Raw genomic sequence first — 16309 nt, forward strand, 5'->3', positions numbered from 1 at the left:
TACGTGTGAATGGCTTATTCTCAATGAACACACATTCAGTTTGGGCCCAGTCCCTTAAATCCTCAACTTGAACCATGGTCAATGAGGAACATGAATAAGAATCATAGAATCCCTACAGTGCAAAAAGAGGCCATTTGGCCCATCAGGGCTCACCATCTCTGTCAAGAGCATCCCATCAGACTGAGAATTCCATTCTATTCCGTTAAGCCACACATCTAATGTCTAGCCCACCTGGACTGCACAGCCTGTGAGCTCTCGGAAACTGAGCATGATCAATTCACCTAACGTGCACATAAATGCACAATCAGAGGAGCTTGAAGCACCTTCTGGAAACCCATGCAGACACGGGGAGAATGTACAAACTGCACAATGTCTGACAAGGCTTCAGTTGAACCCAGGTCACTGAGTCTGTCAGACAGCAGTGTTAACCACTGAGACACTGGGCTGTCCATACTTGTGAAGTTGAGATCTGAAAAAAATGCTTCTATATTTGTTGCACGCTTTGGTGTTTATTGTGGTTTGACACTGTATGAAAAATGTGTGAGTATTTTCAAGGGGGACGTGCGACAGAAACCCATGAATGTACAAAGAGACAAAGTGCTAAATATTCCCATCTGCACATTGGAGTTTGGTGTGTAAGTGGGATGGCAGAGAAAAGGTTCAGGCAGGTTGAACAGCAACATTTAAAAATCATTCGGATAGGTACATGGATGGGAGAGGTTTAGAGGGATATGGACCAAATGCCAGCAATTGGAACTAGCCGACGGTGTACTATGGTCAGTATGGACCAGTTTGCGCTGAAGGGCCAGTTTCCATGCTGCCTCACTCTTAGAGAATATTACTTCATTCTCGAGGGCTGGAAGAGGAATTATCGTTTAAACTGTGCTCCGAACTGGAGCCATAGTTCCTACAGCTCAGAACATGTCGATGTTAAAGTATTGTATCAGATCACCACTCACATCACAGAACTGATTTACCAGGATGTTGCCAGAACTGGAGGGTTATAACAACAGGCGAGAAAAGCCGGGACCTTTTCCACTGGAGTTTTTTATAATTCATTCACAGGATGTGGGTGTCGCTGGCCAGGCGGCATTTATTGCCCATTCCTAACTGTTCAGAGGGCAGGGAAGTATCAACCACATTGCTGTGGGTCTGGAGCCACATGCAGGCCAGAACTGGTAAGGATGGATATTTCCTTCCATGAAGGACATTAGCGAACAATTGGGTTTTCCTGACAATCGACAATGGATTCTGGGTCATCATTAGACTCGTAATTCCAGATATTTATCAAATTCAAATTCCACCAACTGCCATGGCAGGATTTGAATCCTGTTCCACAGATCACAATCTGGGTCCCTGGATTAACAATCCAGCAATAATATCATGAGGCCATTGCCTCTCCTGGAGTGTTGGAAGTTGAGGTGTAAACTTATAATGGCTTGCAAACTCCTGAGGGGCATAGATGAGATGAATAGAAAACATCTTTTTCCGTAGGATGGGAGTGTTCAAATGCGAGGGAATATTTTTAAGATGAGAGAAGAAAGATTTAAAAGGGACCTGAGGGACAACTGTTCACACAGAGGTTATTTTGTATGTGGACAGGGGCACATCTAACAAGTGGGCAGTTACAATGTTTAAAAGATATTTGAATAAGGTGATAAAAAGGAAAGGTTTGGAAGGATATGGGCCAAATGCAGATGAGTTGAACTGGTTTAGTTTGAGAAACTTGGTCAACATTGACATGTTGAACGGAAGGGTCTGTTTCTGTGCTGTATGACTCAATGACTCTATAAAATTATCGGTAGAGCGAGGTCATTTATAGGTCTCACTGTGACCAGGAAAGGGGAAGTAACAATATTACACAGGCTTTTCTACGAGTAATGAACCTCCATTTGTTCATGATGTCCTCTTGGATAATTACAAGTGAAAATGAAGTGAATCTGAGCATCATTCCCTTGTTTTAACAGGTCAAAGATATATTTGTGACATTTCATCTACAATATCACCGACTACTGCACATTCCTATGACAAAAACTCTGAAAGGTATGATCTTCATTGTTTTGATTCCATGTGCGAGATTAACAATATTGTTTAACAATTTTGACCAAATGAGTGAAAGCCGCTTATTATTTTGGAAATGAAAATGGTGCTGGCTTTATATCAGGCTGCTGTGTCAGTTTCACATTGAAGGTCCAATTGTTTTTGAAAAGTACAAATGGAGAGCAATGTTTCTACTTTGCTGACCTTCAGGCTGCATTGCTCTTCTTCATTACTTCACAATTAAACCGCATGGAGTGTGATGCACTGTGCTTGCCAAACCTACCTTGCTGCTGTGTGTTCTGGAGTGACTTTTCAGGGCAGTTTCATTCCTGCTGGTGAAAAGGAATATTTGAGGTGATATATCTGCACAGTGACAGGGAGCTTTCAGCGTTAGCCTTTCGCATCACCTTACTCGCCTGAGCTGTCGGAAATAAGCAGCAGGAACTGAGAGTGTGATATAAACACTGAGTAAATAATTCTTTGAAGTTACAAAGATGATGAAGAGAAAATGCGAATTAAGTGCCAGTGACAAACAGAGAATATCGGAAACGCACAGCGGTTTAGTCCACATCTGTGCAGAAGTTGATCGAAAAAGTCAGTCTGATCATATCTTCCTCACAAATTCTGTTTCTTATTCAGGTCTCCAGCAGGTGCATTTCATTTGTTTTTAGCCAGATAGTGTTCTGTGATAGAAAAAGCATTGTCAGACTATAAATTTTATTTTAGGCCACATTTAATCAGCGGCCTGGTGGCTCACACAGCGCCAGGGACCCGGGTTCGATTCCGCACTTGGGGAATTGCATGTCTGTAGTTTGTATATTCTCCCCTTGTGGGTGTGGGATTCCTCTGTGTGCTCTGGTTTTAATCCCACAGCCCAAAGATGTGTAGGTTTGGTGGATTGGCCATGCCAAATTGCCTATATCCGTGTTCCATCACCTTACTTCACGAAATGGGAGACTGAAGGCCAAAGTATTCGGGGATTTTCAATTTTTCACTTCTAGTGAGTTTTGCAGTAATTCTTTTACGACCCCACCTCAAGATTCAGAGAGAACTTTGACATCAATAAACTGGATCTATGCTTTGTCAGTTGCCAGGGGAGCAGAGAGAAGCTGTAGTGAGATGACAAAAATCAGCAGCATCTATAATTTTGAAATGGACTCTGATGTTGATTCATTCATTTCATGACAATTCAAGATGTTCATTCGTTTAGTTTCTTCAGTCACATGAACAACTGCACCTCATCACATTTCATCACTTTGATATTTGAACAAATTTGAAAAATTCAATGAATCATTTTTGAAAATGAATGCAAGTGTAAGATATCTCCAGAAAATGCACGAATGTTGCACTCCAGTTTTGTTTTACATCTCCCAGCTTGCAGGTGTTATGCCTTGAATAGACAAATTCATCACTGTATCAGAGCATGTGACCTAAGGGGATAATGGTGGCAGACTCCATCTCAGTTTGGGTCACTTCAAGCATAACATGCTGATGGAAGTGTTCCACTGTATGTAATAGAAGAGCTCAGTTTTAGCACGCACCCTGAAATGATGACTTTGTCCATTAGAGGCTGAACACATCAAATTAGATAAAATAAAATGTGTTATTACTCATCTCAGCTCAGGGTGTTGTAGTTTTCAAAGTAAAGAAATGGCAGCTTTTGAAAACTCAGGGCATTCAGCGGTATCATCAACAGGGTCATTACATTCTCCACCATCTTCTCTTCCTCAGATCCGCAGAGGTACAAACTGAGAGGGTGAAAGACTGTCTGGTTCCAGATGGTTAAGACTTGCCTGTTAGAAAGTGCAAGGAGCAATGTGGGTTAATGCTATGATAACAAACTGTGAGGCTGGATGAACACAGCAGGCCAAGCAGCATCTCAGGAGCACAAAAGCTGACGTTTCGGGCCTAGAACCTTCATCAGAGAGGGGGATGGGGAGAGGGAACTGGAATAAATAGGGAGAGAGGGGGAGGCGGACCAAAGATGGAGAGTAAAGAAGATAGGTGGAGAGAGTGTAGGTGGGGAGGTAGGGAGGGGATAGGTCAGTCCAGGGAAGACGGACAGGTCAAGGAGGTGGGATGAGGTTAGTAGGTAGCTGGGGGTGCGGCTTGGGGTGGGAGGAAGGGATGGGTGAGAGGAAGAACCGGTTAGGGAGGCAGGGACAGGTTGGACTGGTTTTGGGATGCAGTGGGTGGGGGGGAAGAGCTGGGCTGGTTGTGTGGGTTAATGCTATTGTGAGTTTCTCACTCAGTGATCAGACACCTCACTGTTGTAATATTATACCAGACTGCAGTGCCTCCTGCAAATGTCCAACCATTTAAACTTTTAATCCTCATGTATAACTTTGTCCTGAGCATTACAGGACATGCTACTGAAACTTGTTGAATTTGACGGTTACCTATTTGTTCATGTCATTCAAGAATTAAGATGTAGTTCAGTTTTCCCGCTGCCGCCCATGAGCTGTGCTACTTTAATTTGCTACAATATATTAAGATTGCAGGTTAAATAGTGGATAAATGTTTGAAACCTGAAGCGGACTCACTTTTGTCAAATGATTTTGTATTTCTTACATTTTGCTCAGTTACGTTGTCTGGAATGTGATACGCTGGATGGTCTTCGCTCTCCTGGTGATTTGTTCTGTTTCTGTCACAAAGAATGTGAGAAAACATTAGGTGAGTATCATGGACTTTACAAAAATAATTCTGTGCGCTCTAAGCTCTCCATCAATGAGATGTTCCTGTTTGGAGATGTTTCTGAAGCAGGAGACACTGTTTGAGAAGAATGGGTTGGCCATTTGAGACTGAGATAAACAGGAATTTTTACTCAGAGGAGAGGAATATTTGGAATTCTCTTCCCCAGAGAGCTCTGGAGGCTCCAGCTTTGAGTATAGTCTAAACAGAGATCAATAAATTTCTGGGTAATAGAGATATCGAGGGACATGGGAATAATGCAACACAAAAATGGCTTTCAGGGAGAAGATCTGACATGATCCAGGTGAATGCTGAAGGAGCCTTCAGGGGCTGAATGGTGTCCTCTGCTCGTGCCTCAGAAGTCTCCGTATCCATATTCCAAAGGAATTGTATAATGCTATTGCACAACCATGCTAAATCCATTCATGTCTTCAGGTAGAATCAAGGCTAAACATTAGGCTGGTCCCAGGTATGGAGGGATTATCTTATGAGGAGAGTTTGCATAGGATTGGTGCTGTCCTCATTCGAATCTAGAAGAATGAGAAGTTGGCTTCTAGAAACATTCTAGCTACTTCCAGGACATGATGCGGTAAATGCAGGTTGTATGTTTCCACTTGTGGTGGAGATGTAGATGACAGCATATCATCACAGATGGTACATATGTTTAAATTGCAGATGAGGAGAATTTGTTTTTATCTCTGAGGTGGCTGTGAACCTGTAGAATTAGTTGACAAGGAGGATTGATGAGGCTCTGCCATGAGTGCTCTACACTCAAGGCTGGGATAGACAGGTTTTTAATCAGTCAGTGAATCAAGAGTTACGGGAAAAGGTTGGAAAGTGGGGTTGAGGATGATGAGATCAGCCATGATCCAGTTGAATGGCAGAGCAGACACAATGGGCTGAATGGCGCAGATTTGTTCCAATGTCTTATGTCTTCACCTATTTCTGCTGTCACCTGATCACCAGCACAACTACAGGGACACATTAACTCTCTGTGATCCAATGATCTTCGATGTGTACAAGCAGCATTGATATGTATTAGTTTTCCAGAACATGTGTAACAGCCAATGGGGAAGGAGGAGTGTGATCTGGACATAGCTCCAGTTCATTTCAAGTTATCTTCAGTTCATTGCCATGTCCAGAATTCAATTCAAAACTAACGTGAAAACGAAGGCATCAGACTCTGTCTCAGTGTTTCTGATGTTTCTTTCCAGTTCCTCATTGAATGTGATACTCTCAGCTCGACCAATTGGGAAAGTAAAGATTTTCTGCACCTGTGCCACTGGCTGGAAGTTTACATCTTGAGAAAATATTGACTAACTATCTCACATCGGATATTTGTTTCATCAATCCTGTATGAGAAAAGAGATCTTGTCATAAGATGATTTTGGATTAATGTAGTTGAAAAAGAACAAAAACCTGAAATGATCGCTGTAATCACAAATTGTAATCAGAGATGAGAACTGCAGACACTGGAGACTCCAAGATAACAAGGTGCAGAGCTGAATGAGCACTGCAGGACAAGCAGCATCTTAGGAGCAGGAAAGCGAGGTCGAGCCCCGAACCATCAGCTTTCCTACTCCTGAGATGCTGCTTGGCCTGCTGTGTTCATCCTTGTTATTTCACATGATGTGTTTCACTTTTATACGGGATAGATCAATGTATATTTTTGAGAATGGGAGAATATCACAAAGAAAGAGGAAAGTGGGTGGAATTTAAACCTCCCTGGAACAATCAGGGAAATTACAAGAAGTTGGGAAAATATGCCAATCATGAAAGAATCAGAACTTCTCATCAAGAAAATATTTTCCAATTTTCTCCTCAGGTGTATGAATGGCGTCTTCAGAATCTCGCTACTGAGTTGAGACCATCTTATTTCCATGTATTTGTGCTTCGTTATGAGCCCAACCCTCACCACGTTTTCACCATTTCCAATTGTTCTCTTCCACCCGGGAAATACACAGTGCAAATTCCCAATATGTTATTCACAGCAGCTTACTGGCAGGTACTACTCACTGATTGCTTGTCCCAAACCTCGCCAAGACTTCTTCTGTCTTCACCACAACGTCCCTGCACACTCCCTGGAGACAATCCTCCTCCACTCTATATCCACTCAAGTCATCATGAGCACAGCATCAGCCTTCCTTGCAGCATCAGAACTCCCCTCGCTCCAGCGCTCCCACCACTTGAATTTGGAGCTCACGGACAATTGTTTGCAGGCTGCCAGCCTCAGTGCTTTACATTGCTTTTAAACACAGAGCCCTGTCATTGGAAGCCGCGGCCTGCCGGACTCTGGGAGCTGCATTGCATTGTACCACAGAGTTCAAAGTTGGCAACTTGTCACGGTGGGAGGCACTGAGCAGGAAGGGAGTGGGCATCTCACTCTATGGCACAATGCCAAGTCAGTGTCACTCTGACAATACTGGTCAGTACGTCATGTGGCAAATACAGTGATGTGTTTCAATGAAATTGCCATGTCTTAAAGTGAAAGTGGAGTAGTGCCGAGTGGGGTGATTGGGGACTATGGGGAATCTGGGGCTGACGTCACAATCAGTCCAGATGCTCATTCAATTCCAGTCCATGATCAGTCTGTGCCAGCTCTGACCAGACTCTGGGGATCTAGGGCCTTGTGTTCCAGGCACTGGGCCTCACTAATGCAAGTGTATCCAGCCCAGGGATTACAGAGGGCTCAGTTTGGGAGCTTGGAGATATAAGTTACTGTACTGGGCCACTTTTATTGGAACTCTGCTGCCGAGTCAGTCCACATTGTTGTGGGAGTAGGCGATGACTTAATTGGGAATGGATTTATCAGGGCCAAGTCCATGGAAGCCAGAGGGAAATGATCAAATCAAGTCTGGGCTAGGCTCGATTGGACTGTGTCACTGAGAGAATGATGACAGTGAGTAAAGGCAGTTCAAGTTAAAAGAGTATTACAAGTGTAAAATAGACAGAGTAGGATTTCCGGTCATCACAATTACATACCTACAGTCAGAAGATTTTCTTCCAGCTTGAAGACATGAAAATCTTACAGTATTAGACAGGATGTACATTGTATGTTTGGGTAATAAAATCATGTCCATCAAGTCATATAGTCACAAAATGCAAAGTTAGATACTCCAGTCCAACTCGTCCCCCTCAAACACACATCCCAATCTGACCTGGTCCCATTTGTCAGCTTTGGCCCCACATACCTCCAAACCTCTCCTACTCACATACCCATCCAGATGCCTTTTATATGCTGTAATTGTATCAGCATTCACCACTTTGTCTGGCAGCTCATTGCTTAAATGCACTACCCTCTGTGTGAAAAGGTTACTCCTCAGTTATTTTGTTAAATCTTTTCCCATTCACCTTTGACCGCTGCCCTTTGTTTGTGGACTCCCACACCAGGGAAAAAGACCCGGGCTATTCAGCCTGTCCAAGCCCTCATTTCAATTAGTTTATTTCCTATAGACATGTGTAATAATGTGGAATGTAGACAATGTGAATACTGTTGGGTACCGGTATGGGTGAGCTCATATCTAACAGTTTGTTTTGGATATTATTATTTACAGAAAGCATTGTACGGAAGCTCGTTAGTTGTATGAATCAGATAAAGTCTTGTTGCCATTTGAAAGATGTGATCTGCTTGTCATTTTTTCATATATACAGCTTCAATGCCTGCATTAGTAAATATTTAAACAAAGAAACCTGACTCTGCTCCTGTCCAAAGAGGAAATACCACATAAGATCACCCTTTTGGGGGGCTCTCATAGAACATCGGAAGTGCCAGAGAGCAGCAGGAGGTGAGGTTTTCCCAGGTCACTGTCACTTTAGCCTGTACTTGGTGTGGGTTCAGGGCCAATAAGGACACTGAATTGTAGGCCTGAGAGGGGATAGTCTGCAATGTGCAAGGGATCCTCTTCATTGCGAAGGAGATGCCTATCATAGTGACTTACTGCCAGAATTCTACACCCCCAATAAATCTCAATGTCTTTGGTTGTGCAGATTACATTTGGATGAGGTTATACAGCTCGGACATTCTCACGGTGTTATGACAGCGACAACAGTTGCCCTGAATTTTCTTGCCAATTTTCAAGGACCAACTGGACAGCTGTATGGCACCTCCAACTCTGACACACAAATGCAGACCAGCTGTCTCTGCTGCCGTTTTCTCCAGATCGCATCTGTTCATATGTTTCCCCGAGCTGTGACACAGATAGTATCTCCGTCCAGGAAGGGGAATATTCCACCACCACTGGCTTCCCCCAGGGACAGGATGCTATAAGCTGCACCCACACTGCTTTCAGAATGTCCCCAGCACTAACTTGGAAATCTCAACAACAGGAAAGACTCCACCTCCATCAAGGCACACGTTGGGTGTAACCATCGATGCCAGGTTTTGGAGGTGGGTCATTGATATCCTGGGGGCTCCCACAATGTGCAGATAGTCGAGCGGTCACTGGGTCCCGCTTCTTCCCAATATTCTCAGGACATACAGGAATGGCTGCTGGGAGACAGGAAGAGCCCTCCTGAAACTTGGCTGATGGCATTTTTATCAAACCCATAGACTGATACAGTATGAAGATACAATGCTGCTCCTGCTTCCACCAGGGCCACTGTGGAACAGACCATAGGGCTCGTTAAGATGGGGTTTTGATGCCTAGAATTCTTCAGCGTGACCTTGCAGCTTTGCCCAGAATGTCTCCCCCATCAGTATGGCTGCTGGGGCCCTCACAGATGGAGCTGACAAAGATTGTTGGAGGGGGGCAGTGGGATGTCCCACATCCAGGTGAAATGGGGTGGGGGTCATATTCGGGCTCACTGTCACTGACTGGAACTTCTGCAGTGGCTCTGCATCCCAGGCAGGAAGGAAATGGAGAGACCAGACATCACTGGAGTGTCATGAGGGGAAACATTGAGGGATTTTCTGTGAGGGTCCTCCTCTCTATGGGTGCCTCCTGACACCATCCTGTCACTTTGAGAGGAAGGGGAACCTGGAGTGATGTCAATAGCCACGTCACACTCTCACCTCCTCAGTGACGCTGAACACCCACGGCCTCAGCAATGGAGTGTCGGTCCGTGTTCATATCCAGCAGACACTGAGTGGACTGGACCTGAGTCTGAGAGACACCCGCCCACCTCTCCAAGGGGATGGTCAGACACATCGCCTGGGACTGATAGTGTTGGCTTATTCCTCCATTCTTTGATCCAGTTTAACAGCTGCCCCTGACATACCTACCTGCTGTGCTTGTGCCCGTCAGTGCATGTTCACAAAGTCAGTAAGATTACAGCTGACAATTCTGAAGATTGAAACCATTGTCTTTGGTCACACCACATAGAACATAGAACGTAACAGCGCAGTACAGGTCATTCAGCTCTCAATGTTTCACCGGCCTATGAAACCAATCTGAAGCCGAACTAGCCTACACTATCCCATTATTATCCATCTATTTATCCAATGACCATTTAGATGCCCTTAAAGTTGGCGAGTCTATTACAGTTGCAGGCTGGGCATTACACGCCCTTACTTCTTTCTGAGCAAAGAACCTACCTCTGACATCAGTCCTGTAGCTACCACCCCTCAATTTAAAGCTATGTCCCCTTGCGCTAGCCATCACCATCAGAGGAAAAAGCCTCTCACTGTCCCCCTATCTAATCCTCTGATCATCTTATATATCTCTATTAAGTCGCCGCTTAACCTTCTTCTCTCCAATGAAAACAACCTCAAGCCCCTCAACCTTTCCTCATAGGACATTCACTCCATACCAAGCAACATCCTCTGCACCCTTTCCAATGCTTCCACATCCTTCCTATAATGCGGCGACCAGAACTGTAAGCAATATTCCAGTGTAGCCGCATCAGAGTTTTATGCAGCTGCAACATTACCTCATGGCTCAGAAACTCAATCCCTCTACCAATAAAACTTAGTACATCATACACCTTCCTAACCACCCTATCAACCAGGGTGGCAACTTTCAGGGATCTATGCACATGGACACCAAGATCTCTCTGCTCATCTGCACTACCAAGAATCTTACCATTAGCCCAGGACTCTGTATTCCTGTTACTCCTTCCAAAGTGAATCACCTCACACTTTTCTGCATTCAACTCCATTTGCCACCTCTCAGCCCAGCTCTGCAGCTTATCTACATCTCTCTGTCATCTGCAACGTCCTTCCACACGATCCACAACTCCACTGACTTTAGTATCATCCGCAAATTTACTAACCCATCCTTCTACACGCTCATCCAGGTCATTTATAAAAATGACAAACAGCAGTGGCCCCAAAACAGATCCTTGTGTTATACCAGAAACTGGACTCCAGGATGAACATTTCCCATCAACCACTACCCTCTGACTTAGAACATAGAACATAGAAAAGTACAGCACAGTACAGGCCCTTTGGCCCACGATGTTGTGCCGTGGAATAATCCTAATCCAAAAGTAAAATAACCTCACCTACATTCCCCTCAATTCACTGCAGTCCATGTGCATGTCCAGCAGTCGCTGAAATGTCACTAATGACTCCGCTTCCATGACTACCACTGACAAACTATTCCATGCGCTCACAACTCTCTGGGTGAAGAACCTCCCTCTGACATCTCTTCTATACCTTCCAACTAATACCTTAACACTATGACCCCACATGGCAGTCAATCCTGCCCCGGGGAAAAGTCTCTGGCTATCAACTCTATCCATGCCTCTCATTACCTCGTACACCTCGATCAGGTCACCTCTCTTCCTCCTTCTCTCCAGAGAGAAAAGTTCGAGCTCAGTCAACCTCTCCTCGTAAGACAAGCCCTCCAGTCCAGGCAGCCTCCTGGTAAACCTCTTTTGCACCCTCTCCATAGCCTCCACATCTTTCCTGTAATAGGGCGAACAGAACTGGACACAATATTCCAAGTGTGGTCTCAACAGATTTTGTAGAGCTGCAGCATAAACACGCGGCTCTTAAACTTGATCCCCTTGTCAATGAAATTCAAAACACCATCTGCTTTCTTAACAACCTTATCCACCTGGGTGGCAACTAGGCTGACTGGTCTGTAATTTCCAGGGATTTCCCTATTCCCTCTCTTGAAAAGAGAAACAACGTTTGCCTCCCTCCAATCTTCTGGTATGACTCCCGTGGAGAGTGAGGAAGCAAAGATCTTTGGCAGTGGCTGAGCAAACTCTTTTCTTGCTTCCCGAAGAAACCTAGGATAAATCTGGTCTAGCCCTGGGGACTCATCAATCTTAATGTTCACTAAAATTTCCAGCACATCACCTTCCTCAGTCATGATCTGTTCAAGCCTGTCTTCCTGCTCCTCAAAGTTCTCATTCACAACAAGGTCCCTTTCCTTTGTGAAAACCAAAGAAAATAACTCATTTAGGGCTTCCCCTATCTGCTCAGAATCCATGCACAAGTTCCCTATGCTATCCCTGATTGGCCCTACCTTCTCCCTGATCATTCTCTTATTCCTCACGTATGAGTAAAATGCCTTCGGGTTCTCCCTCATCCTTCCTGCCAAGCCTTTTTCGTGCACCCTCCTGGCCCTCCTCAGTCCACTTTTGAGCTCCTTCCGAGCAAGCCTGTAATCCTCTAAAGCTGTGCTAGACCCTTGCTTCCTCCACCTTACGTAAACTGCCTTTTACATTTTGACAAGAAGCACTTCTGTACCCGTCATCCAAGGCTCCTTAATCTTACCCCTTCTTACCTGTCTCAGAAGAACAAATTTACACATCATTCGCAACAACTGCTCCTTAAACAGTCTCCGCATGTCTGTTGTGCCCCTTCTGTGGAACAACTGCTCCCAATCTGTACTTCCCAACTCCTGCCTGATAGCGTCATAATTTCCTTTTCCCCAGTTAAATATCTTCCCCTGGTAACTGCTCCTTTCCTTTTCCATGTCTTCTTGCAGCTAGCCAATTTCTGATCCAAACCGCTAAATCACCCTCAATCCCATGCCTCCGTATTCAATCACCTTTCCTTAGCCACTGACTCCATCCATCTCCCTGTTCAACAGAGCCCTCATCCAACATGTTTTGAGTTCCACATTCAGCCATTCCCATACCATCCCAGCTGGACTTGAACCTTCCACCATACATCAACTTAATCTCATCCAAATCTTTCCTCCAACTTTACATCTTTAAAGGTACGATAGAAATGCAAGTTACCTTGTTTGCAAACATTGATAGGGCAAGATTTTTTTTAAATGTGCAAACCAGCCTACTGGATCTAGAAAGATGTGAATCCATACTGCGCGGAAGAACAAATTGAAATATTGTCCCAGACATTAAAATTCAAATTAATTTGAATTGAAATGAACAGAATGAAATTCAAATTAAAACCTGACATTTTTAAAATAGCTTTCATTCCAACATTACATTATTTATAAAAATGCTTCTGTCTACAGCAAGCTACGTGTAAATGGCTCATTCTCAATGAAACCGCATTCAGTTTGGGCCCAGTCCATTAAATCCTCAACTAGAATCATGGTCATTGAGAAGTGTGAATGAGAATTACACAATTCCTACAGTGCAGAAAGAGGCCATTGGGCCCATCAGGGTTACACTATCTCTGTCAAGAACATCCCACCAGACTGGAAATTCCACTCAAGATAACAAAGTGTGGAGCTGGATGAACACAGCAGGCCAAGCAGCACCACAGGAGCACCAAAGCTGACATTTCGGGCCTTGACCCTTCATCAGAAAAGGGGAATGGGGAGAGGATTCTGAAATAAATAGGGAGAGAGAGGGAGGCAGATCTAAGATGGACTGAGGAGAAGATAGGTGGAGAGGAGAGTATGGGTCGGGAGGTAGGGAGGGGATAGGTCAGTACACGGAGAACGAACAGGTCAAGGTGACGGAATGAGGTTAGTAGGTGGGAAATGGAGGTGTGGCTTGAGGTGGCAGTAGGGGATAAGTGAGAGGAAGAACAGGTCAGGCAGACAGGGGCAAGCTGTGCTGGTTTTGAGACGCAGTGGGAGGAGGGGAGATTTTGAAGCTGGTGAAGTCCACATTGATACCATTGGGCTGCAGGGTTCCCAAGTGGAATATGAGTTGCTGTTCCTGCAACCTACGGGTGGCATCATTATGGCACTGCAGGAGGCCCAGGATGGGCATGTCGTCGAAGGAATGGGAGGGGGAGTTAAAACGGTTCGCGACTGGGAGGTGCAGTTGTTTACTGCGAACCGAGCGAGGGTGTTCTGCAAAGCAGTCCCCAAGCCTCCACTTGGTTTCCCCAATGTAGAAGAAGCCACACCGGGCACAGCAGATCCAGTATACTATATTGGCGGATGTGCATGTGAACATATGCTTGATGTGGAATGTCATCTTGGGGCCTGGGATGAGCATGAGGGAGGTGGTAGAATTCCGCTCTATTCCCTTAACCCTACATATCTAATGACTAACCCACCTGCACTACACAGCCTCTGAGCTCTCGGAAATTTGGCATGATCAATTCACAAACCTGCACATCAATGCAGCATCAGAGGAACCTGAAGCACCTTCTGGAAACCCATGCAGACACGGGCAGAATGTGCAAACTGCACAGTGTCTGACAAGGCTTCAGTTGAACCCAGGTCGCTGAGTCTGTGAGGCAACAGTGTTAACCACTGAGACACTGGGCTGTCCATACTTGTGAAGTTGAGATGTGAAAAAAATGCTTCTACATTTGTTGCACGCTTTGATGTTCATTGTGAATTGACACTGTAAGAAAAATATGTGAATATTTTCAAGGGGGACGTGTGACAGAAATCCATGAATGTACAAAGAGACAAAGTGTTAATTATTTCCATCTGCACATTGGAGTTTGGTGTGTCAATGGAATGACAGAGAGAAATGATTCAGGCAGGTTGAACAGTAACATTTAAAAATCATTCCGATAGATATATGGATGGGAGAGGTTTAGAGGGATATGGGCCAAATGCCAGGAATTGGAACGAGCTGGGGATGCACCATGGTCAGTATGGACCAGTTTGTGCTGAAGGGCCAGTTTCCATGCTGCCTTAGTCTATGAATATATTACTTTATTCTCAAGGGCTGGAAGAGGAATTATCGTTTAAACTGTGCTCTCAACTGGAGCCATAGCTCTTACAGCTCAGAACATGTCTATGACAGAGTATTGTATCCGCTCAAAGCTTCTGGGTTAAGAATTATCCGCACATCTCAGGCCTCATCTCAACATCCTCACCGACCCGAAAACCAATCCACCGGTTTTAATCAGGGCCTGCTAGACACCTGGGATTGGCCTCCTCTATCACTGGTAAAAGCCTCGAGCCTGTGGAGAAAGCCCTTTGGCAAACCACAAACCATACCTACAGGCATTGTAACGCTGTGCGGGCAGCCATTGCCTACAGCTCATTCAAGAGATAGAACTGGGTCACCTGCAGCAATATGTCTGCAGCTACTGACAGAAATGTTCAGTGGAGACACATTCTGGAAAGACAGGGAGGGGACAGTTTTCTTAGAGCCCACATCACTGTTAATAAACTGGATATTGTGGGTGGAGAACTCTTGTGCCATTCAAGGCTGTTCTGAGAGTTTTCAGAACGAGCCCTTTGCTTACCGTCTCTGAGAGGGTAACCTCCTGGGACAGGTTTGTGTACACATTGTGGTGTATCACTGCACAATTCCAGAGCAAATGGAATGTGTGTACTGATGACGGAGGGGTTTTGTGGCAGGTTCAGTTCATACAATGGTTTGTCTCAGAAAAGCAGGCTTTTGTCAACTGCCAAGTGCCCATCTCACGGGATATGGCTTTGAATCTGAGCATGTTTTAATACTGAGTGGCTTTTAAAAAGTGCTGGCTGCCCATCGACCAGAGCGTGGCATTAACACTGAGCAAGTCACTTCAGAGGATCTCTGGCAATTTGGTCAGACATTCTACACTTTGTTAAAAAGAACTGCATTCCCTGTTTCATCACAGTCTAATGATAAGTCTCATTATATTTTTCCAGCTGTTTCTACAATGCCCATGTCATTCAGGGTCTGGCAGTTCCCTGCTCTCTATTTCTGACCCTCAGACACTGACAACCTAATGTCAGAGGGTTTCATCCACATTGATGTAATAAACCCCAAATGTATCCAACTGTTCTACAGGAGATTACCCGATGTATTGTTTCTATTTCCCAGACAGAGCATTGCGATGGTCCTCACTGGTTCAGTCTCTGGGTAACAACTCCAGTGACTCTCCTTCTATATTAAGCATTAAGGTGGGAACACTGCCTTCAGCATTGTGGGTGGGGGTTAGCAGAGTTGGTGCAGGGTGTCAGCCCCTTTGACCTTCTCAAAGGTGAAACCCAATATGATTCACCAGGCTCACTCATCATCAACCACGTCCTGGGAACCACAAAGCCCCATGTCAGGCAGTTCACCAGAGGGAACCTCACCTTGGAATTGAACTCACCCCCCAGTTACTCAATCACAGCTCACGTCTCCCAGAATTGTCTCTCTGTCAGCAGAGACCTTTTTCTGCCTGAAATCAGCATCATTACTTGCTTACTTGACTCTTATAGAAATGGAGCAGAGAGTGCCGATCTCCTGCAATCCAGGAGTTCACAATAATTGACACAATAATTATTCTGCACTCTCAATAGGAGGCACATTCTGCAAACAA

At 44.9% G+C, this 16309-nt stretch overlaps 1 protein-coding gene across 1 annotated transcript in view; it reads left to right on the forward strand.

The window, feature by feature from the left end:
* Positions 1-16309, forward strand: part of LOC132210796 (uncharacterized) — a 110150-nt gene that overhangs the window by 31651 nt on the left and 62190 nt on the right. The window contains exons 6-10 of the mRNA XM_059653210.1: positions 1968-2043; positions 4623-4710; positions 6557-6736; positions 6990-7132; positions 8719-8932. Of these exons, the coding sequence (XP_059509193.1) occupies positions 1968-2043; positions 4623-4710; positions 6557-6736; positions 6990-7132; positions 8719-8932 (701 nt within the window). The remainder of the gene's footprint in view (positions 1-1967; positions 2044-4622; positions 4711-6556; positions 6737-6989; positions 7133-8718; positions 8933-16309) is intronic.

Source organism: Stegostoma tigrinum, chromosome 21 (genome assembly GCF_030684315.1).
Source record: "Stegostoma tigrinum isolate sSteTig4 chromosome 21, sSteTig4.hap1, whole genome shotgun sequence".
Classification (NCBI taxonomy): domain Eukaryota; kingdom Metazoa; phylum Chordata; class Chondrichthyes; order Orectolobiformes; family Stegostomatidae; genus Stegostoma; species Stegostoma tigrinum.